The sequence below is a fragment of the Gossypium hirsutum genome, chromosome D04 (assembly GCF_007990345.1).
Source record: "Gossypium hirsutum isolate 1008001.06 chromosome D04, Gossypium_hirsutum_v2.1, whole genome shotgun sequence".
NCBI lineage: Eukaryota > Viridiplantae > Streptophyta > Magnoliopsida > Malvales > Malvaceae > Gossypium > Gossypium hirsutum.
The window spans coordinates 7,373,328-7,395,871 of record NC_053440.1 but is presented as its reverse complement, the minus strand read 5'-3'; the positions used below and the strand labels follow the sequence as shown (position 1 = coordinate 7,395,871).

Below are 22,544 nucleotides of genomic sequence, written 5' to 3'. Positions count from 1 at the left end.
ATATATATTAAAATTTTAATAAAACATCTTAAAAATAATTATAATATAAATAAATTTTTAATTATTTTATAAGAATTGTTTTAACATTCAAACTTTTTGGATAGACTTGAAAGCTTAAGAAAAGTTAAAAGGTCAAATTTCATAGTTAGACCAACCGTTTGATTCATTGGACTTTATGCAATGGTCCCAAGTTCAAAGTGAGTAATTTGGACCATCGACTTCATTGAATTCACTAAGATACGAAAATTACATGAACTGAAAAATTACATGAGGGTATCAAAATATGCATATAATGAATTATTAACATGTAAAATTTTATATGAGATGAAAATTAACGTGAATACAAAAAAAATTCCCAATGACTTAAGCATTTTCTCCCTACTTATATCTCAATGACCAAATTTGTAACATCCCTTACCTAACTTGATCACTAGGTCTGAGCTACAAGATGCCACATTTGTCGTCAGAGCAACTACCATCGATTACATCGCAAATAAATCATTCAAACAATCAATCATATCATAAACATATTAATAGTATGATTCACAATTAAATCTGAGCCTTAATTGAGCTTACGAAAGCTCTTTTGTTGACCCGAGCATGAAATAGGACCAAATTGAGAAATTTTAAAAATTCAAAATCGATGTCATAACGCCACCTCCTCCATGTCATGATGTTGCCAAACAGTCTGTCATGTCGTGACCTCATGCCACTCGATGTCGCGATGTGACTCACTATCGGTCGACATTGCGACGAGGAAGGTTACTCGTCGGGACGTGGACTCTATTTTTGGTAAAAATGAACCATTTGGTACCTATTTCAGTGCTTCCAAACTATTTCATCAAATTGTGCTCAAATGGCTAACTTTACCTCCACAAAAACACTCCAAATACATACCATTCAAGTACAAATAACCACATTTAGCTTCATATCAACTTACATCACCTAATCATCCATTAGACATAACATTTCTTTACCTTAGCATACGTTGCAAACAATTGTCTAAATACCAACTTGTAAATGCCAATTCACATCTATATATGCCACTTTATTTGCTACCTACATAACACAAACCATTTACCATAACATACCATTTCATGTAGACATTCACATTTCCAAAATCATGCATTAGGTAAGTTTTCAAACTATGTTCAACATTCATGGTTAACATATACAAAACACCTATGCACATGCCACAAAACTGGACTTTAAAACGATTAAAAAACTACTGAATCAATAAAGAGATAGTGTGAGCTTTTCAACAAACTGATAGACACGTTCCACAAATTGACAATATACAAAGAAAAAGAGGAGACAACGGAGTAAGTATATTGAATGCTTAGTAAGTCATTATGAAATTTACTTAACTTACTTTAACATTACAACAAATTAAACATTTAAATACATTGGCATTCTATATGGCATCCCTTGACATACTCAACATATCATATGCATATTAACAAATACAACCAATAGGTTAGTTCACTTATATATCAAGAACTTATAACACAAAACACACACACACACATACACACACATATACAACAATTCCATTTAATATCATGTACCATCCCATTCATATCCAATTTGAAAGCATATGTAATTCAATTCATGTTTAAATCATTTCAACAATTCCATTTCGATTAGGTTACCATTTTCGCCTGAGAGAACCTTAGTAAATCAACTTGGATACACAAGACTATATTGCTCACACAAGCTGACAGTGATCAGGGTTGCTTACACAACTTGACATTTATGAATTTGCTCACATAAGCTGACATCGTATCAAGGTTACCAGTCCAGGCTAAACCAACGATACATATAAACGAGAATCCACAACAAATGTTGGATCTTATATAACTACGTAAATCCCTGATCATTTCCATATTTGACCCTAATGACATGCCATACATATCCTAATCCTTTACTAAGTTCACACGGGCATTATTAATGTAACCATATCATTTCAATCCCTGTAACAACATATACATGTCATACCAATCTTATAAACATTCAATTTCCATTTGGTACCTATTCATAAATACCATATTTTTCATACTTTACAATTTAGTCTAGTTGATTCCAAAATCACTAAATTCACATTTATATAAACTAATAAGCAAAAAAATAACAATTCAATTGTAACTTGAGACAAAACAGAAAGTTCCATATGAACTTACCTGGCAAAACATCAAATGAACAAGCCTTTAAAGACTAATAAACAATTTTGTCTTTTTTCGATTATCTTCGATTTGGTTCAATTCCCGATCTATACAATAATTCAGTTTAATTTATCAATTCTAAACATTTTATAACATCCTATTATATGCATGAATCAGTCCAATTTCATTTTTCAAATGCCTCTAAAGATTAATATTTTATTCGATGTAGCCCCTAAAATCAAAATTGTTATAATTTTCAATTTTGAGCTTCGGTTTCAAAACTAATCTCAATTTACATCCTTTTAGGACCTTCTACTATCAATAGTTACAGAAATTTCACAACAGATATTCGATTTATACACTTTAGTCCTTTTTGACAAAACTAGCAATTTACACTTTACAATCTAGTCCTTTTTCACATCTAAGCTTTAAAATCTATCAATTTAACACTAATTTCTTTAAGAAATCGTCAATGATAACTTTCAAAAACTTTAACAGTTTTACAAATCGATACATGAGCTAGCTAAATCAAGCTCCCACAACCTAAAAAACATAAATTTACAAGAAAAAGACTTGAAAACTTACCAATTTGAGGGACCAAATGTTCAAAGCTCAAAACCCTTTTCTTTCTTTGTTTTAAGCTCATGAACGGTGGAAAAGATGAACTTATGACAATTCTCCACCATTTTATCTTTTATACCATAATTAATACCTTAACAACTTAATTAAATTAACTTAATCTTAATTATATTAACTTAATCTTTCATTAACAATTATAAGTGGATTCTATCATCATATTCTACAATCTATTAATAAGAATTGGTCTAATTACCAATTTGGTCCTTTAACTAATTAAAAATCTATAATGATAAGACTTTTACAATTTAGTCCATATACCTTAATTAACTAGTGATTTGAAAAAATTATTGAACCAAACTTTAATAAACTTTTATACTAGCCTCGTAAATTATTTAATATTTATGGACTCGAATTACGAAAATAGAGTTGCAAAACCACTGTTCCTACACTACTGAAAATTGAATTGTTACAAAATTAATCATAATAGTTTTTTTTACTTAATTATTGAAAGAAAATATGCAGCTCCAACCATTTCTATGAGGAAAGCTAAAGATGAAGAAGAAAGAAAACTGAAAAAGAAAGAAATTGAATTATGATTCATTAACTGATCAACTTCATTTTGACTATATACAATTATAACTATATTTACTTATCTACTAATAAAACATACAAGATTGTTATCTAAAATCCGATTTGTGTTTGTTATATGAGTGTAGACAAGGAAAACAAAAGCAGCCAAATACCTTAAATAATAAGTAATTAGGTTTCTTGTTTTGAAGTTTCTTATATGGAAACAAACCTTGATGTAGTATAGAAGGGATCAGACAAAAAATGGAATAGAAGAGAAGCTTAAGCATAGAGAGTTAACCCAAGATTCATTATGTTTCTATGCTTACGCTCAACTATCCTATTTTGTTGGAATGTATATAGACAAGATACATGATGTCTGATGCCACAACTTACAAGTACATGAAACAAATCTTTCTATTCATCGCCCCAATCATTGTGTACTTCAAAAGCTTGCACCCCAATCATTGTCCTCCTAGCCAATGTAGCATTGAACTTAGCCTTTAAGTGGTGGAGGATTTTAAATATAGGGGACTATCATTGTGCATGTCATATTTGTTAGGATAAAGCTAAGGACAACCAAGTGACAATTGATTATACACATATGTCTTGGTATAGTGTTTTGGTTGTGGGACATATATCCTAAGTTCTTTATTAAAATTCTCTAATTAATAGCTATATCATTACTTTTGAGAATGAAACATCTTTTATTTGTACGAGGACATATTATTTTACATGTAACAACACTTGTACACATCATGCCAATAAGTTATAATAAATACTCTCTATTACGATTAACTTTTGGTTAGAAGTCAAACATTTACCAATTTAGAATTTTTTGATATGTTGTAAATGTTCACATTGTTCTACCACAACAAAATAGGTATTAAAAAAGTTTTAAATATATATAGGGTATCATTCTACTTCTGTTGTTAAATATTTTGAAATAATTAGAGATTCAGTTCTAATATAATTATTATTTTGATTAGATAGTTTTCTTAACATTAAATAGGAAAGGATAAACAGATGAATGGGTAAATTACTTAAAGTGAACTATTATTAACAAGATCATTGTACAAAGTAATGTGAATTAGAAGTCTAAAAGATAGTTCATTTTATTGCAAAACAATTGTTAGATGCATTTACTGGTCTAATGAGGGTAATCAAGTCTCACGTACTTGCTAAAAAAACTTTGAATTTGAATTGATGTCCTAATAAAAAAAACATATTAGGGAGAATAAAAGTACATGCCTAAAGCATTGTAGTTAAATTGGTTCCAAATATAAAAATTCTCATAAAAGGTAAGTGGTAAAATAGTCAAGATGTTCATGGAAACGGATGCTACTGAAGAGACTCAAGACATAACTAATTATAGAACTCTAAAAGAGATTTGTAACAGCCCGATTCTTGGCCTAGTCGGAACAGTGGTTTTGGGACCACAAATCTGACGAGAAAAAATATTATTATTATATTTTTATGATCTACAATTTCACGAAAATTTTTTTTTAAAATTTCGTTCGAAAATTTCGACGTTTGGGCACTCAATTTAGTCAAAAGGACTAAATTGTAAAAAGTGAAAAAGTTGAGTTCTACATGTTAGAAGTGTCTAATTGTTATGAAATTATAAATTGGTGGTCCTTATATGGTAGTTAGACCATTAGTTAATTTATGAACAAAAATAGACATAAGAAATGGGTGAAATAGATTTTTTTTAAATGGGGGCATTTTAGTCATTTAGTAATAAAAAGAATTAAAAAGGGAAAAAGATGGAAAAATGCGCTCATCTTCTCCATGGTGAACAAAATCAACAAGGGGGAAGCCATATTTAGGGTTTTTAAGCTTCCAAGCTCAATAGTAAGTGATTCCAAGCCCCGGTTTTAATGTTCTTTACGTTTTTAGAGTCCCGGTAGCTTAATTTAGCTTATTCTAGCAATAATTTAACCTAGGGTTTATATTTGAAAAAATACCCATCGGTGAAAAGTGTTTATTTTGCTGTCTTATGGTGGAATATGAAGCTAGAAATTATGTTAAACAACTTTTGTTAAGTGATTTTAAACGAAAACGGGTAAATTGACATAATCGGTAAAAATAGTTAATGTTCAAAAGTATGTGTTAGAGTGAGAATTTTATATTGCTATAGAAGGGAAAAGTGTTCAGAATGTTGTAAAACATAAGAATAAGAGATGAAATTTAATTTCCGAGCTTAGGGACAAAAGTGTAAATATTCAAAAGTTTGGGGGCAAAATTGTAATTTTTCAAAAAGTTGGGTGGAGGACTATTTTATTAAATTTGAACATTAAATGAGTTAATTTTGCTATTATAGATAAAAAAAGACGAGAAGACTACCTCAAACGGGGAAAAGAGAAGATAGTGGAGTAAATTGCAAAATTACGATATTTTGCACCGAGGTAAGTAAACATGTGAAATAATGCATATTTTTGATATTATTTGATATATGTTGAGATTTATTTGAACATAGAATAAATATTTGGCAAAGATTCTAAAAGTGTGGTTAAGTTGGGAAATGCGGTAAAGTGTTGAAAAACATGGTTTCCGGTTGAACACTCGGAATAGGCCGGATTACATTGAATATAAAGGGGGTTGCTAAGTGCTGATTCCCCCAAGGGGTTGCTAAGTGCTGATTTTCCGATTCATTGGTGGTTGCTATGTGCTGATTCCACCCTATCTTAAATGTGAAAGGGGTTGTTAAGTGCTGATTCCCCGACTCATTGGTGGTTGCTAAGTGCTGATTCCCCCGAGGGGTTGCTAAGTGCTGATTCCCCGAATTATTGGTGGTTGCTAAGTGCTGATCCCACCGTATCTTAAATGTGAAAGGGGTTGCTAAGTGCTGATTCCTCGACTCATTGGTGGTTGCTAAGTGTTGAATCCACCGATAACGGATAATATTCCGAGTGTTCAAGGAGGAAATTGGAAAGGTGAATATTTATATATGGTGGACAAGTTTATGGGAGGAATATTGGGTTTGATACTTAATCAACCCATATGTAAGATGGGAGGAAATATCAAAAATACAAAAGAACAATTTAAATACAAAACTGTTTTGAAGTAGAGGTTGAATAATATATGGAATTAAAGCTGGACGAGTTTATTTTCATATGAAAGAAATAGAGCAAGCAAAAAAGTTGTATATTTGGGGATATTTGAATTTTATTGAGACAGGGTTGAATTGATTTCGAAATCCCCTGTTCCAACTTTGGAAAATCACCATAAATTGTAAAAAAAATAATTATGGCCTGAAATTTATATGTTTGGATTCCTTAATGAGTCTATTTTTAATATAAACAAACGAGAACATTTTTTGAATTCTATAAAGGGAGTTAAGTAAATTTTAGTAAGAAGAGGTCAGAACTGTCGAGCAGTGAAACAGGAGAATCTTTAGAGAATAAACTGTACTAATTTGCCAAACCAAAACTTCTAAAAATTTTATGGTGGAAAGGTATATGAATCTAGTTTCGGGTAAAATTTACGGAACTCAATTTGGAGCCCTGTAGCTCCAGATAAATATAAATTAGTGACCGTGATGCAGAAAAACAGATTGCTGGAAATGGAACAAACAATGAAATTTATGTGTGATTATAGTGAAACAGGGGAATCTTTAGAGAATAAACTATACTAATTTGCCAAACCAAAACTTCTGAAAATTTTATGGTGGAAAGGTGTATGAATCTAGTTTCGGATAAAATTTACGGAACTCAATTTGGAGCCCTGTAGCTCCAGATAAATATAAATTAGTGACCGTGACGCAGAAAAACAGCTTGCTGGAAATTGAACAAACAATGAAATTTATGTGTGATTAAAATTATGTTACTATGTAATCATGTGAGGAATTTATTTATTGGTCATATGTTTACTTACTAAGCTATATGCTTACTCGTTTTTATTTTTCCTTGATTATAGTGACATCGATCAGCTCGGAACTTGGACGACGTCAGATAATCATCCACACTATCATTAACTTTTTGGGTATTTTGCAATTAATACTTTGGAAACATGACATGTATAGATGACTTTGTGTAATGTGGTATAAATATGTATATATTCAGTATTGTTCGGTTTAATATGTTGGTGTTTATTAATGGATAAATTTTGTCTGAACATATAACTGTAATTAGTTGGAAATATTGAAGTTGTTTGAAATTGTCTTTGAAAATTTGCAGGGGGTTTTATGTAAAAATAAGCAGAAATGCTGCCAAAATTTTTATAAAAAAAATTTTATAAGTGTTTGAGTTCTAGTAATACCTCATACTCTGTTCCTGCAAAGAACACGGGTAAGGGGTGTTACAAGATTCATGTACATGAAAATAAAAATAAAAATGAAAAGATCTTAATAAGTTATGTCATTACAAGAAAAAAAGGAAATCAGAAATGAAAAAGTTGTTGACAACATTTTTGCATACAATGTTATTGTTGAAATAATAAAAGAAATTGAGGATGTTGAATATAAATTTATTGAGGAATATAGACATCAAAATGATTGATCAAAATGGAAAGACACAATTTAGTGTGAAGTTTTTGAACTAATAGTCAAACACATAATATGTAAATCCAGTGGGGTACATATTGTTTGTTTTGTAAAAATGAAGTAAGAAAACTGAAGTTTTAATATATAAAATACAACTATAAAATCAGGATTTTTGCAAAGTATTGACATTGATTACGAAAATATATAATATTATTTTGTAGCAGATGCAATCATATTTAGATATCTCATTAATCTAGCAACTCATGAAAAAAAAAGCATGCGTCTAATGGTTGTTTTTACAACCTTTGATATGAATTACTATATAACGAAATTTATATTAAAATCTTGAAGAATTTACAATGCTAGAAGCATATAGAAATATCGGGAAAATGTTCAAAACAATTGTGTAAAAGTTTATACATATTGAACCAAATGGGCATATTGATATAATAGATTGAATGAATGATTGTTGAAATAATATTATAAAATGATCCAACGTGTCCATATGCTTTTATAGAAAGATCAAGATCAGGGTTTATTGTAATTGTATTTGTTTAGCTAAATATTGTTGAAACTTTAAAGAGATTACATGATAGTAAACCATTCTAAAAAAGGACTTTGAAAAAACAAAATATCATCTCGACTTGCAAATTAGACATGTTTGAATTTTTTGCCAATAAATTAACATATACCAAAAGGATTTTAAAATGGTCCAATATGGATAAAGCGCATCCATTGCCTACTCTAATGGTTGTAGGATTGCTAGAAGGACCATCTCTTAGTTGATCTAGAAGTACTATATCTTAGTGCCATAGAAGCATTATTGTATCTTGGTCATATGACCTAATATAACACTTTATGAATTGTATATCTTCAAATAACATAAATCCAACTGACTGTGCTAGAAGATAATACTATATGCATACCTTAGCTAAAAGAATATAGATTATTAAAGGAAATCGAATGAATTGTATTTCTCTCAAACTTTCTACATGCACAATCTTCACAAGAATGTAAATAGATATTTAGCAAACCCATTAAAGTTACAAATTGAAAGGTTGTTTTGTGATATTGTCATGAGGACGAGTAAGTACACATTGTACTCTTTTTTTACTTGATATTGTTTTTCATTAGACATCCTTGATAAGATTTCTAATAAAGCAGCATACTATGCGTATTAAAAATATGTATACTCCTTTTGCTTCACTAAGATTTTTCTATAAAGTATTTTTATCTTAATAAAATTTTAAAAAGACATATTATCTATCAATGGACATCCAATGAAGAGTGATAAATATATTTATTATAATTGAGTATTCATTAGGATAAAAAGTTCAATGTAATTTTTATTACTAGGACTTTGATGTCTTAAGAAAATAATTTTATATTATTTCTACTTTTAATGTTTATCGATATTGTTAAGTATGACTCCTATTTCAGTCAAATTTGAGAAATAATCTTTTAGTTAAACTTTGTTTATTTGTTTCAATCAAACACTGATTAGTTTAGATTATTTTATTATTATTTGACATATAAATTTAGCCTATAAATAGGATTTTTTACAACCTTAGAAAACACACCCATTAGAGATTAGAACTCATAACACATTTAGAGAATTTTGTGTTTACGTTTTTGTTTTCGGGTTTTTGAGATTTAGTTTTTATCTCCATCTTTTGTACTCTTCGTTCTTTTGCTATTATAATAAAATTATCTTTGCCCGTGGTTTTTTTATCCTATTTGGAGGAGTTTTTTCACGTTAAATTTGTGTGTTCAATTTCTCAATTTCTTCTGCTATTTTACTTGTTCCTTATTTAATCGGGTCGATCTCTAACAGATATAAATTTTGGAGAAGAATTATAAGCATCGAGTTGGTGAGTAAATAATACACCTGTATTTGTTTTCAATATGGTAGATGCATTTGATAAAAATTATATATTTTAGTACCCATATGTAATGGTGTTAACATTTTAGTGTTTAATTCGAGTTTTAGATTTAATTTGATAGAAGTTAATTGCTAATATTATCGAGTTCGGACTTTTATGATTTTTTTTAATAAAATAAATTTAGTGTTAATTATGAATCTATTTAACTTTGTCTTTAATTTGTTAAATACAGTTTGCTTGCAGTAATTGCTTAATTATAAATATTTATCAAATTATTCCTAAAACTCGAATTAAAGGCTAAAAAGTTAACACATCTACCTTCGAATACTAAATTGTATAATTTTTGTAACATATAATTATCATATTGAAAAAAAAAAACAAAAATCATAAACTCATCTTTTATTTTATAACAATGTTAAATTTTCAAAATGAAAATTAAATAGTTTGTCGTATTTAAGAAAAAAGAAAGAAGAAATTCACAACATTTGCAGGAAAAAGCCAAAGACGTGACGTCATATATTTTATTATCATTCAATCAACTTGTAAAAAGAAAATTGCTTTTTAAAAAATTGAGAAAAAGAAAGGCAAAGATCAACAAAAGAACCCTTCAAATTTCGTACAATGAAAACAGCCAATTGGGAGATGCCACCTAAGTAACACACAATCATTTTTACTTCCAAGAATTCGATATTTCTACGTGGCAGAACATGACTGGTTAAGAATCTTTCTGTGGACAGAATACTTCTTTGTCATTTTACGTTTTTAGGTCCAACACAAAAATATTAAAACAAATTAACAGTACAAAATTATGGGCTAAATTTTCAAAACCCTGAAAGTCCCAACCCTTAAACCACCTCCAATGAATTGACGCCACGTAGTGATAAGCGGGCGACCTAAAACTATTTAGATTTTCTAGGCTACACGTGGATTAATATAATTGGTCATTGATGAGCGAAAGAAAGCCAAGTTGTACGATTAATTTCTCTGAAAATATTTAATATTGTAATTTTCTTTCTTGTGTATGAAAACCCAAAGCGTCTTTCTTTCCTTCTTCTTCAGTCTTCTCTCATCACCGTTTCTCTGCAATTTGATTTCTTTTGGAGAAATTTTTCAGTGACAAAAAAGAAGAAGATATTTTTAGTTTACCGAAGTACCCTTCTGCTGACGTTGAAACCCAGATTTAATTCCTCATGTAAACTTTTTTTTATAAGGGAATTTTTTGACATTTTTTTGCAGGGAAACCCTAAATTATTTTTTGTTCATTTTTCTTATTTTTTTTGCAGCGTATTTCTCTCTATTTTTAAAGGTCTAAAACTATGTAAAGAAAGATTCTTTCAAGGTGAAGGTGAGAGTTTTGGCTTTGATCTCATAACTTTTTGTTGCCTTTTTTTAATTTTTGCTGAAGTTTTGTTTAATTTGTAATGGGCTTAGTTCTTGAGGGGTTTTTGTTTCTTAATTTATAATGTGGGTTTTGGAGAATTTAGTGAAGACTTGAAGTGGGTTTTGTTTGGGTTAAGCATTTGAGTTGAATTGGTAAAATGGTTTTGTTTTTTAAGTGTGTTTTACCTTTGGATCTGAGCTTTGATAAATTAATGTCATGCATTGGTAGAATAAATTAAGTTCTTTATATTATCTTGTTCATCTAAGAATCTAATTAAGTTTCGTTGAGAAGAAAATTAAGTGACTTTGCTATAAAGTAAAGAACTGCTTTGGCTAATATGGAAATATGTATAAATGTTGTGATTGATTGTGAAGTATGAGGAATTTTGAAGTTAAAATCGAAATTCTAATTTAATAAAAGTATGATTCTCCAAAAATTCATTCCCCTTCTTAGATGGTACATTGTATTTCTGTGTTTCGGGTTTCCCCACCCTTTGATGGGACCTCAAACTAGCTTATTGATTTAACTTTCTTTTATTGGAGCATCCAACCTGTTTAGAGTTACATTTGACATGCAATTAAGATAATATATTGTTTTTCATTCATTGTTGAAATCTAGCTTTGAGAACTCTCGTCGATGCTGTTATGGTATCTTTGTAGAAAAATGAAAAATCTTGGAGTTCAAATGTAATTTAATCCACCATATTGCAGATTATGGATCGAACTCAGACATCCTATTTTTCTTTTCGGGCGTGGGAAACTATATTCTTGATCTGAAATTAGAATTGAAAGCCATCTGTAGATCCACCCCCCTGGGTTTCCTGGGAACTGCTGCCTAAGCAGCTCAGCTAGAATTGGTCTTAAGGCATGAATTTACAATGAAACCTTAGTCTTCTTTGCTTGATTTTGTTCCGAGAAAATAATTTTGGACTTTTAGCTTTTAGTTTTTAAGTCTTTAATTTTTGCTCTTTCATTATGCTGTTAGTCTCCATCTCGGATTTACAGCTTATGCCAAGTTATCTGGTTCATAAACTGGATATTCAACTCCAAGATACTAAATCGTGGTGTGTAATTGTGATTTTTGTTGGCTTGCTTAACCAGGAAATAGGATCATTGTTTCTTTCGCTGGTGGGGACAATGATCCTAACAAAGCAGTATCGTTGTATACACTCGTCTAGTTGTCAATGCACAAAGGGTCATCTAAGTGAAGATGTGATCTTCTTAGTGTTTCAACAACTCAACTGGAATCCGAAGTTGATTGCGACTCTTTCATGCGTATGCAAATGGTTTGATGATCTTGCCAAGAGAGTACTATGGAAAGAATTCTGCAAAACAAGGGCCCCAAAGATGATGCTTGATCTGCAATCTAGTGGAAGTCACAGTGTTGATGGGAACTGGAGAGCCCTTGGAAAACTGCTTATCTATTGTTCAGGTTGTAGCGGTGGTCGCTTGTTCAATAGTGTTCAGATCCCTGGTCATTTTGTTTACAGGACCAGGTTCTCTAGGACCTCAGGGAAGAGCTTCCTTTTACCACAATGCCGGACTGATATTTTATATGTGTCTGACCCTTGTGAACATCTGGACCAAGGGGACGAGGGTGATGTGGGATTTTTCCGAGGAGTTTTCAAGTCATTCTTGGTGTCCAAGGTTCGGAAGATGTTGATTGACAGGGCAGCCAAGCTTCATCCAACAGCAGTTTGCCCTTATTGTAAGGCAAAGTTGTGGGACATGCTGCAAGCTAAGATGATACCGCAAAGTGCAAGCTGTAGGTTGGGTGCTTATGAGGATTGTATCGAGTATTACGTGTGCCTTAATGGTCATATGCTTGGCATCTGCACCCTTTTGCCATTGTCTGATTCTGAAGAGGCATCTGAATCAGAGTGATAATTTGAATGCAAGCCAGGTAATTCATGTAGTTAGAATTCATATTTTATCAGAAAGGAAGGGGGTTAAAACTTTTGAGATAATTGGAAGTGATTATTTATGGTTAGTTCAAGCGCAAATTACCCGTTTTTGGTTGCCCTGGGTAGACATTTCCCATGATTTTTAGAGTACATCATCCTTAATGCTACCTACATCTTTTATTTCTTGAATATGAGAAAGATAGTTGACAGTCTATTCATACTGTAAGGGAAGAACCATAAGACCCTTCTTTTTCTCCATCGAATTCCCTGGCGCAAATGTACTTCCTTAGTGAGCTTAATTCAATTTTTGCTAAAATTACATAAAATACCCTTTCCGATGCATAACCAGCATGTGTATGATGTGGACATGTGGTTAATAATATTTTCTTGGGAGTTTGTGTGAGTTCTTAACTGACAAAACATGCCTACATCTAAGTATATCATGTTCTTTGCAGTTTGTTTGTCATCTCATGTGTGGATTGATCTCCTGGTGGATCAGATATAGATGGTGTGGAGACAAGATGGACAGCACTAACCTTGGTTCTCTGAACCTGAAATCAACCATCATAACTCGGGCTCCTCTCTCTGGTGTTTTGCCGCTTTGTCTAAAGCCCTCACCAAGTGTTCTCTAGAAGGGTTAGAAGCTATTGCTAACCATTTGCTTTTTTCAATTATACATTGTTCTAATGATGGTCAGTGTGAAACGTGTAATATCCCGTACTTTGTACATTTATGTATGGGTCATATATGTTTGAATAGATGATTGGCTTCTCCAATAGTTCATGAAGTTGTTGTTTAGGTCATTCATTCACTCTGTTTACTTGCTTTTCTTTAAGAAAAATCATCCTGGTTTTGAAGCTTGTTTTCCATTGACCTCTGAAAAGGGTATCTCCGAATCTGATTTTTGACGAGGTCCTTGTTCCTATCTGTTACATTCATTCACCATCTTTTATGATACCTTCAAAAAGGGTACCTCTGAATCCTATTTTTATAAGATTTCATCGTTCCTTGAAGCTTGTTTTCCATTGACCTCTGAAAAGGGTATCTCCGAATCTGATTTTTGACGAGGTCCTTGTTCCTATCTGTTACATTCATTCACCATCTTTTATGATACCTTCAAAAAGGGTACCTCTGAATCCTATTTTTATAAGATTTCATCGTTCCTGTTACATACATTCACTGCTTGTGCTTTTCCTTTTTGCCAAAATGCTAGATGCCAAGGGGTGATAACACAGAATTGAAGTACTTAAATTCGAACTGACATCAAATTTACTCATTGACTGAGATTCTCGTGTAAATATTATGTTTTAAGTAATCTTCCATATGTTATAATTGGGATAAATCAGTATATCGGGATCAAAATACTTGATATGTTTGTACACACTGCATATAAAGATAGTCATTTGGGAGAGCAACCAAGTTGCCAATGGTGAGCATTGAGAGGAGGATTATTTTCAAGCTTTGATGGTCACATGAACTGACCAATTAAGCTTCTGTTCAAATTTCAAGTGATTAAAGTTAGTTTTATTTTATTTTTCTAAGTTACTTACCTAAACTCGAAAGCTTGCTAGATATGGCTTGACCTCTTTTCAGTTTTATATGTTATATTATCTATACAATAATTAAAAGAATAATATTAGAATACAAATATAGGTGAGGTTAAAGCCATGTCAATATAAATATGACAATTTGCAAATGAAGTTAGTAATTTGTAAATATAAATGGTGTTAACCTAAACCTCACCTAGCCTGGTTCATATGCACTCAGACTGAAGGAGTCTAAGCTGTTGCCCATGCTTTCGTAATTTCTTTTGAAATACCTTATACTGCATACACCAAATGTAGGATATAGTGCTAAAAATCAATTTTATCCCTTTCTGGCATGTTCTCTGCCTGTTTGAAATATTAGAGAATATCATGAATTAAATTCATTATCCATGTGCATGCCCATCAATTATCACTGTCATCATATGCTATGGCATGGCAATCTGGCAGCAGGGCTCACTGCCCATTACTCTTTAGATTTGGCAGTTCCTATCCATTCCAACCTTTGAAATTTTACTTCATGTCACTGGAAGAATACTTATGGGAGTTCTTGTATTTGTCATCTTGGAACTGGGACATTGGGGAGCCAGAGTGGACTTAGGTAAGCAAAGAAAATATTGAGAGCCACGAGCACCTATTTGTGACGCACTGAATCGTCGGTAAAACTTTAAAAAAGATGTCGTATACAATATGCGAGAGATTCTAAAGTGAGCTGAGGTATTTCCTTTGCTCAAAATTGTGTAAAACCTATATTAATTTGGTAAAAACTTTAAAGAGCAACTCTCAGACAATCTTTGATAAAGCTTCTTGACTACCTGTTGCTTGAGTATCCAAATCACCATTGAGTCTCTTGAAGACTAGCTTTTGCTGGGGGATTGGGCCATTTGGAACTGCCGTTTGCTCGGTGTCTACCAAGATGGTATCCTCATCTTTGAACTCCCCTCTCAAGATGCCCTTGGCAAGTTCATTTTCAACATTCTGTTGAATCACTCTTTTTACTGGTCTAGCACCATAGTTTGGATCGTAACCAAGATTACCAAGAAGCTGAACAGCAGCATCCGTGATCTGAAGTTTTATTTTCTTATCTGAAATCCTCTTTTGCACACGTTCCAGCTGTAAAACAAACACAGAAAAGGCAATGGAGTGACAAACGAGAAGAGAAACGTGAGCTTGGCAACATGATAGGGATTTGTATCTCTTGCAACCACAGTAGAGATCCTATGGTATTCAGGCTCCAGTATTTGTCCAACATACATATATTTAAAATTTCAAGGTTTTCATATATTTGTAGAGTCCTTAGAGGATCATATCCTTATACCTATGTCCAAATATATGTCAAAAATGGGTTTAATGATCTATTGAGTGAGATCTACCTAAGACCATAAATTTTGATCATTTAAAAGAAAATAATAAAAAATAAAGAGCACGTTTCGTAACTTGCTGAATCAAAATCTAGTCTATAGAAGGAAACCACAACCAAGCAATATCAGATTCATGGATGGCCAACCAAACTACCGACTCATTCTTAAAAGGACCATTTGCAGCATCATAGGATAACTGTAGACTAGAGTTTTTTAGTTAACCATTTACTATTGTTGTAGTAGTATATCTTTAGAGATTATTTTTATAGTTAAAAAATGTCATTAATATCCTTATCACTTCCTATGATGGATATGACATGGTTGAGGATTCGGAATCTTTCATTCCATTATAATAGAATCCGCATCAAGTAAATGTACATGCAAGCAATTATGCCAAAAGACAGTCATCAGAGCAACTCACCTGTAATCTCACAATACTGCTTATTTCTTCGCGGTCCAAAGGCTGGAACACTATATACTCATCAACACGATTCATGAACTCAGGTCGAAAAACTGCTCTTGCAGCCTCCATCACCCTCTGCTTGATAGTTCCATAAGCTATATTTTTAGGAGTGTCCTCATCTGAGTTAAGAATGTATTGTGAACCCACATTTGAAGTCATAATGATAACAGTGTTGGTAAAGCTCACAGTCCGACCCTGAGAATCAGTGACTCTCCCATCATCCAATATTTGAAGGAAAACATTAAACACATCACCATGGGCTTTCTCTATCTCATCAAAAAGAATTATAGCATATGGCCTCCGGCGAACAATCTCTGTCAACTGTCCTCCTTCTTCATACCCCACATAACCGGGTGGAGCACCTATAAGTCTTGAAACTGCATGTTTTTCCATATACTCACTCATATCAATTCGGACAAGGGCTTCTTCAGTATTAAACAAGTAGGACGCAAGGGCCTTTGCAAGTTCAGTTTTCCCTACACCAGTTGGGCCCATAAACATGAAACTGGCAATTGGACGACGGGGGTCCGAGAGACCAGCTCGAGATCGTTGAATAGCCTCAGCTACAGATCTAACTGCAGGATCTTGACCCACAACACGTTTATGCAATACTTCCTCCAAATGTAATAATTTTTCCTTCTCAGATTGTTGAAGCTTGGAAACTGGTATGCCAGTCCATTTACTAACGACTTCAGCAATATCATTCCCTGTAACTTCTTCTCTCAGCATGGATTTTCCGGATTTCATGTATTCATCTAATTCATTTTCAGCATCAGCAAGTTGACGCTGCAAAGAGTTCAAGCTCCCGTATTTCAGCTCAGCAGCACGATTGAGATCATACTCCCGCTCAGCCTGCTGGATCTCCACATTTACCCTGTCAATCTGTATAATTAAAACAGTTAGCAAATTACGTCCTTTTGTCTTGAATTGATATAAAATAAAGGTCACCCCTGTCTGGCTTCTAAATTACCGTTAGTAGGGGGAAAGTCAGGGAACAATCAAAGATGCAGTCTTCACTTGCAGATGTAAAATGAAAAAATGTGATGGCAGAAAATAAAGTTTCTAGAGTAATTTTAAGATAATACTAGCATACTTCTTCCTTGATTGACTGAATGCGTGCCATGACAGTCTTCTCATGCTCCCATTGCTCAGTCAACGCAGCCTGTCTCTTCTTTAAGAGGGATAACTCAGACTCAAGGCGGCTCAGTCTATCTCTCGAAGCTTTGTCAGTATCATTTGTGAGAGAGAGTCTCTCCATCTCCAGCTTCAATACAGAACGATTAATCTCATCGAGGGCAGTGGGTTTTGAAGTGATTTCCATTTTCAATTTAGCAGCTGCTTCATCAACTAGGTCAATAGCTGCAATTAGAAACCACATAGTAGTCAGCACACATTTAAGATGATTAAGAAACCAGGGCATCCAATTGTCTTAAACCTAACTACCATCCTATACTGGGGAAATAGACAACATAAAAAGACAGTTAAGTTGGTTAGCAGCCAGTTGCAAATAATTTGAGTATTGCATGATAATCCGTTAATTAATAGAATTTTGTAGTAGCAGGTTGCATCTTGCATGATGGATCACCAATTCCAGTTGTTACCTTTGTCAGGTAAAAATCGACCACTGATATAACGGTCAGACAAGATTGCAGCTTCCACAAGTGCACTGTCAGAAACACGGACTCCATGATGCAGCTCATATCTCTCACGAAGTCCCCGGAGTATAGAAACTGTATCTTCCACTGATGGCTGACCAACATAAACCTGCTGAAAACGACGCTCCAGAGCAGGATCTTTTTCAATGTATTTACGATATTCATCCAGTGTTGTTGCCCCGATGCATCGCAGTTCTCCCCGACCAAGCATAGGCTTCAGAAGATTGCCTGCATCCATCGCACCATTTGTGGCACCTGAAACAGTGATCATTGCAACAGAAAACAAATAAGGTGTTATCAGTCTATTAACCTTAGAATTTTATTGGGAAAGAAACATATAATTCGATTTAGAATTTTATCAGGAAGGAAACACATATAATTCCATACAGAACAATTATCTCCAATCCGGTAGAAAGGCTAAATTTTCACAAACTGATGTAACCCCATAAACACCAACAAAACAGATGGAAAGCCTATTGCTTTACGGATATCAGACAATCAACCTATATAAACTAGAAACATAACAAAACATTACCTGCCCCCACAACCGTGTGAATCTCATCAATGAAGAGGATAATTTGGCCATCTGATTCAGTTACTTCCTTAAGCACTGCCTTTAGTCTGTCCTCAAATTCTCCCCGATATTTAGCCCCAGCTATGAGTGCACCCATGTCAAGGGATACAAGCTGTACAGAAGGAGAAACCGGATTCAATCAGCATCCACAATTTGATCATTGGCCAGGATATTGTAGCAACATGTCACTCTAGCACACACCACCATCACACATCCGAAAAAAGAAAAGCAACATTTGGTTTTTCATGGGAAAAAATGCTAATTAACTTCAAGGATGGCACACACCTTACGATCTGTCAAAGCTTGAGGAACATCCCCTGCCACAATTCTCTGGGCAAGCCTATTAAAAGACACGGTCAGTTCACTTAGATAACATGGTCATTAAGCTAACATTACTTGCGAGGAAGCTAGATACAGCAAACTAGTTGCCAACCTAAAACAGGAGCACATATAAAAACAAGCACAACATAATAAAACTGAGGCCTAAGTTAATAACAAGGGTACCAAAAGTTCATAATGTTGAAAGTTAGCAATATACCGTGGAACTATTCTGATAACCCAGGAATTTAAAACAAAGAATATTTTTGAAACATTAATTATCCAGTTTACTTGCAGGACTATTTAAATGACCATGCATGAAGCAAAACCTAAGAGCTTAATGCTTACCCCTCGGAGATTGCAGTTTTTCCGACACCTGGTTCACCAATCAGCACAGGATTGTTCTTGGTTCTCCTAGAGAGGATCTGGATGCACCTGCGTATTTCATCATCTCTTCCTATCACTGGGTCAAGCTTTCCTTCTCTCGCCATTGCTGTTAAATCTTTCCCATACTTCTCCAATGCTTCATATTTTCCTTCAGGATCTATAGTCAAACTCACATTGTCAAACAAAAAGTGAAGCGAACAGAAAATACATCATTGAAGTAAAACCCCCCACAAAAACTACAACAAAATATACTGAAGCCTTGAGAAGCAAGATTATGACAAGGAGCATAAGTTAAGCTATAATCCACAGAAAATGATGCCTGGAAAATAGCAGACTAGAAAGAACCAAATATTTTTATCAAGCAAAAGCCAACCACACAAGTAAATATTACAACAATTGTTCCACCAGTTTATTAATCAAACGGCTGTTTCAACTTTGTAATCAGAAACCTTAATGAACATCAGACCAGTTTTTGCCCTCTTACATCAAACCTGTCTTTATCCACGCCACCAAATTGAACAAGTGGTTAACAGAAGTAAACAGCAGTAACTTCAGATAAAGAAAAGACACCAATACAAGTACTAACAAAAAAAAGGTAATATATGGCCTCAATCAAGGAAGGAGAAAATGCTGCATTCTCTACAACTCACATAAACCTCTATATTTTGCATGTGCCAATTTCATTGAACCAAGTAAATCCAAGAAAGTAATATCAAAGAAAATTCCATTACCTTGGTCAATAACTGACTGACGTCCCCTAATGGATTCCACTGCAGATTTCAAAGATTGATCAGATATCTGGAAATCTGTGAACAACTGCTTCCCAAAACGTTGATCTTGTGTAAATCCAAGAACCAAATGCTCAACAGAAACAAACGAATCCCCATAATCCTTCTTGTACTCCCTAGCACGTTGGATTAGAGCTTCCAAATCGCGTCCTAACATTGAACCAGCTGATTCACCCAAAACCTAGTACGATTTAACAGCATAGAAGAGCTATAATCAGGATACAAGACTTTGTAATCCAAAGAGGGAACACAGTTAACATAATTTAAAAATATATTTTCACATAAAAAGAATCAAAATTTGCACTTGCATATATTCTCAAGAAGCTAAAAGTTTTCACCAATCAGCTTTAGTAAAACAATACTGTGATGAGCCATAGCGGCAAACAATGCATCCAAGTTGAATTGCATGTAAACAAATGCACCACAAATAAACAAGAGTAGAGAATTAATATCAATGTTGAAGGACTGAAGGCATTGTACAGAACATGGAAAAGACTATATCAGAATGTAGTAGGGGTCACCTTCGGCTGCCGTTGAATGAACTTGTCAGTAGCCTCAAGAAGGCGAGTATTGTCAACTCCGACTTTAGCAAATATCCTACGAGCAAGACCATTCTTCTGCTCCAAGAGAGCCTTCATCAAGTGTTCTGTTTCCACAATTTGATGCTTGTTCTCTCTAGCCACATCTGGAGAAGAAACAATAGCTTGCCAGGCCATTTCTGTGAACTCTTGTTGAGTAATCTGTGTCATAACATCCCTACCCCCACTCAATAAACAATCTCAAAAGAAAATGACATTTAAAAAAAAAAAACCTACTTCACATCATACAAGATCAAAACTTTCAATGCTCTATAAGTATAAAAACACTTGATAAGATCATTGCCGAAATAAGGTAGCAAAAGAGCAAAATTCAAATTCATAAATCAGCAGAATTTGCTTAATCCAACACAATATTAGCACTGAACCAATAAAATCACTAAAGAGACAACTCTTAATCAATAGATATCCAATCACCGAAACATCAACAAAAATAAATGCATTAAAAGAGAGTTTACAGAACTTTCTTTCTTTTGGGTTGGCAAATAAATCGATGAAAGTACCATCTAACGAAACACCTTCAGTCGATGCAACGAAAACCATCAAAATACTTAACAAAACTCACCCTTCCCGCTGAAGCTTCACAACGAACAACAAAAGGTCTTGAAGAAGTCCTGGAAAACTTGTCGAGAACCCCATTTTTCCTTAAGTGAAGCGGTTTAAAGGATTTTAAGGAGTTGGGTTTTGAAGGGAAGCTCAAAGAAATGCATGGGTGTAACGAAAAGAGATTGTTTTTATTAGAAAAGGAACGTGTAGCGCATAAACTGACGCCACTAAGCGACGCCACAGAAGAAGAAGCAGCAGCCATTGTCGGTCCAAGGTTTCAGAAAGGGAAGTGTGATCACAATGAAATACCAAAAAACCGAAGATGGGTTTGCGTGAGAATAAGGGAAAAAATGAAAAAGAAAAGAAAAGGGTGAATAGGTCTCTTCCTTTTCCTGTTGTTGTCTCGCGGCTTTTTTCTCGGAGTTTCTCGTTTATCTTTTATGTTTGTTTTTCAAAAAATAGTAACGTAGTGTGTTATTGTTTTAGTGACGATCAGTGAGGAAAAAAGGAGTCCGTCGGGGATTTGATTTGTTCAGAGGTTTAGGCGGAGAGACTTCGTGAAGTGTCGCGAAAACATCGGAATTCCTTTATGTTCATACACGTGGATTCTGATGGAAAATTCAGTAATTTCGATTTTTTTTTGTCTTCTTCTTTACAAAATTTAAGGGTAAATTACAAAATATTCGCTTTTATTTTTCTTAGATTATATTTAGCCATTTATATTTGAAATATTACGTTTGAGTCATTTACGTTATTGTTTTATTACGAAGTGGTCACTCTGCTCTTAAACTCTGTTATCTTCTTAACGACAATCCTACGTGATAATCTAAATAGGTTTTAAATGTCAACTTGAATGTCTAGTTGTTAAGATGAAAATAGGTTTTTAATTAAATAAATTTAATTTAGACTGCCACATAGGACCGTCGTTAGGGAGGTAACGAAACTTAACGGCAAAGTGACCATTTCGTAATAAAACGATAATGTAAATGGAAACATAAATGACTAAAATATAATATAAGTTAAACAAAAGTGACTATTTTTATAGTTTACCCAAAATTTAACTTAGGAAACATATTGGTTGAGAAGCCCAATAAGGCGGTACATGATCCAAGAAATGAAAAGTATAGTAAAAGTTTTACTCTTAAGTACGAATGAGAAAAAGGTAGTCAAATAAAATATTCCAATTTAACTCTTTTTTATCAATTGTTGCGTAAAGCCGTAAGATTGGAAACCCCTACTGTTAGCTTTGATTTCTGTCTTTTTAAGTGATGAAGTATGGGTTAAGTTAATAATCGATTTGATAAATCAGGGGCATGACTTGTTTGAGAGTCTATTGGTTAGTATAAATAAGAAA

At 33.3% G+C, this 22,544-nt stretch overlaps 2 protein-coding genes across 5 annotated transcripts; one reads left to right on the top strand and one right to left on the bottom strand.

Moving 5' to 3' along the window:
* Positions 1-10,681: 10,681 nt before the first annotated feature.
* Positions 10,682-13,734, top strand: LOC107934349 (EID1-like F-box protein 2). Of its 4 annotated transcripts, none has more exons than XM_041091859.1 (5): positions 10,692-10,866; positions 10,958-11,019; positions 11,766-11,919; positions 12,156-12,957; positions 13,458-13,734. In XM_041091859.1, the coding sequence occupies exon 4, from the start codon at positions 12,192-12,194 to the stop codon at positions 12,936-12,938; it is 747 nt and encodes a 248-aa protein (XP_040947793.1). In that variant the 5' UTR covers positions 10,692-10,866; positions 10,958-11,019; positions 11,766-11,919; positions 12,156-12,191; the 3' UTR covers positions 12,939-12,957; positions 13,458-13,734. The 4 variants fall into 4 exon arrangements, with proteins under 4 accessions (XP_016722250.1, XP_040947793.1, XP_016722252.1 ...); XM_016866762.2 differs by having other exon boundaries at positions 10,694-10,866; positions 13,414-13,734; XM_016866761.2 differs by lacking the exon at positions 11,766-11,919 and having other exon boundaries at positions 10,682-10,866; positions 13,414-13,734.
* Positions 13,735-14,612: 878 nt separating this feature from the next.
* LOC107934355 (chaperone protein ClpB3, chloroplastic) lies at positions 14,613-21,756 on the bottom strand. Its single transcript, XM_041091858.1, has 10 exons — positions 21,210-21,756; positions 20,570-20,788; positions 19,992-20,229; positions 19,222-19,417; positions 18,841-18,895; positions 18,517-18,667; positions 17,928-18,236; positions 17,420-17,685; positions 16,285-17,208; positions 14,613-15,615 (listed from the first exon to the last, which is right to left on the bottom strand). Exons 1-10 carry the CDS (start codon positions 21,450-21,452, stop codon positions 15,286-15,288), a joined length of 2,931 nt encoding a protein of 976 aa, XP_040947792.1. The 5' UTR covers positions 21,453-21,756; the 3' UTR covers positions 14,613-15,285.
* Positions 21,757-22,544: the final 788 nt, after the last annotated feature.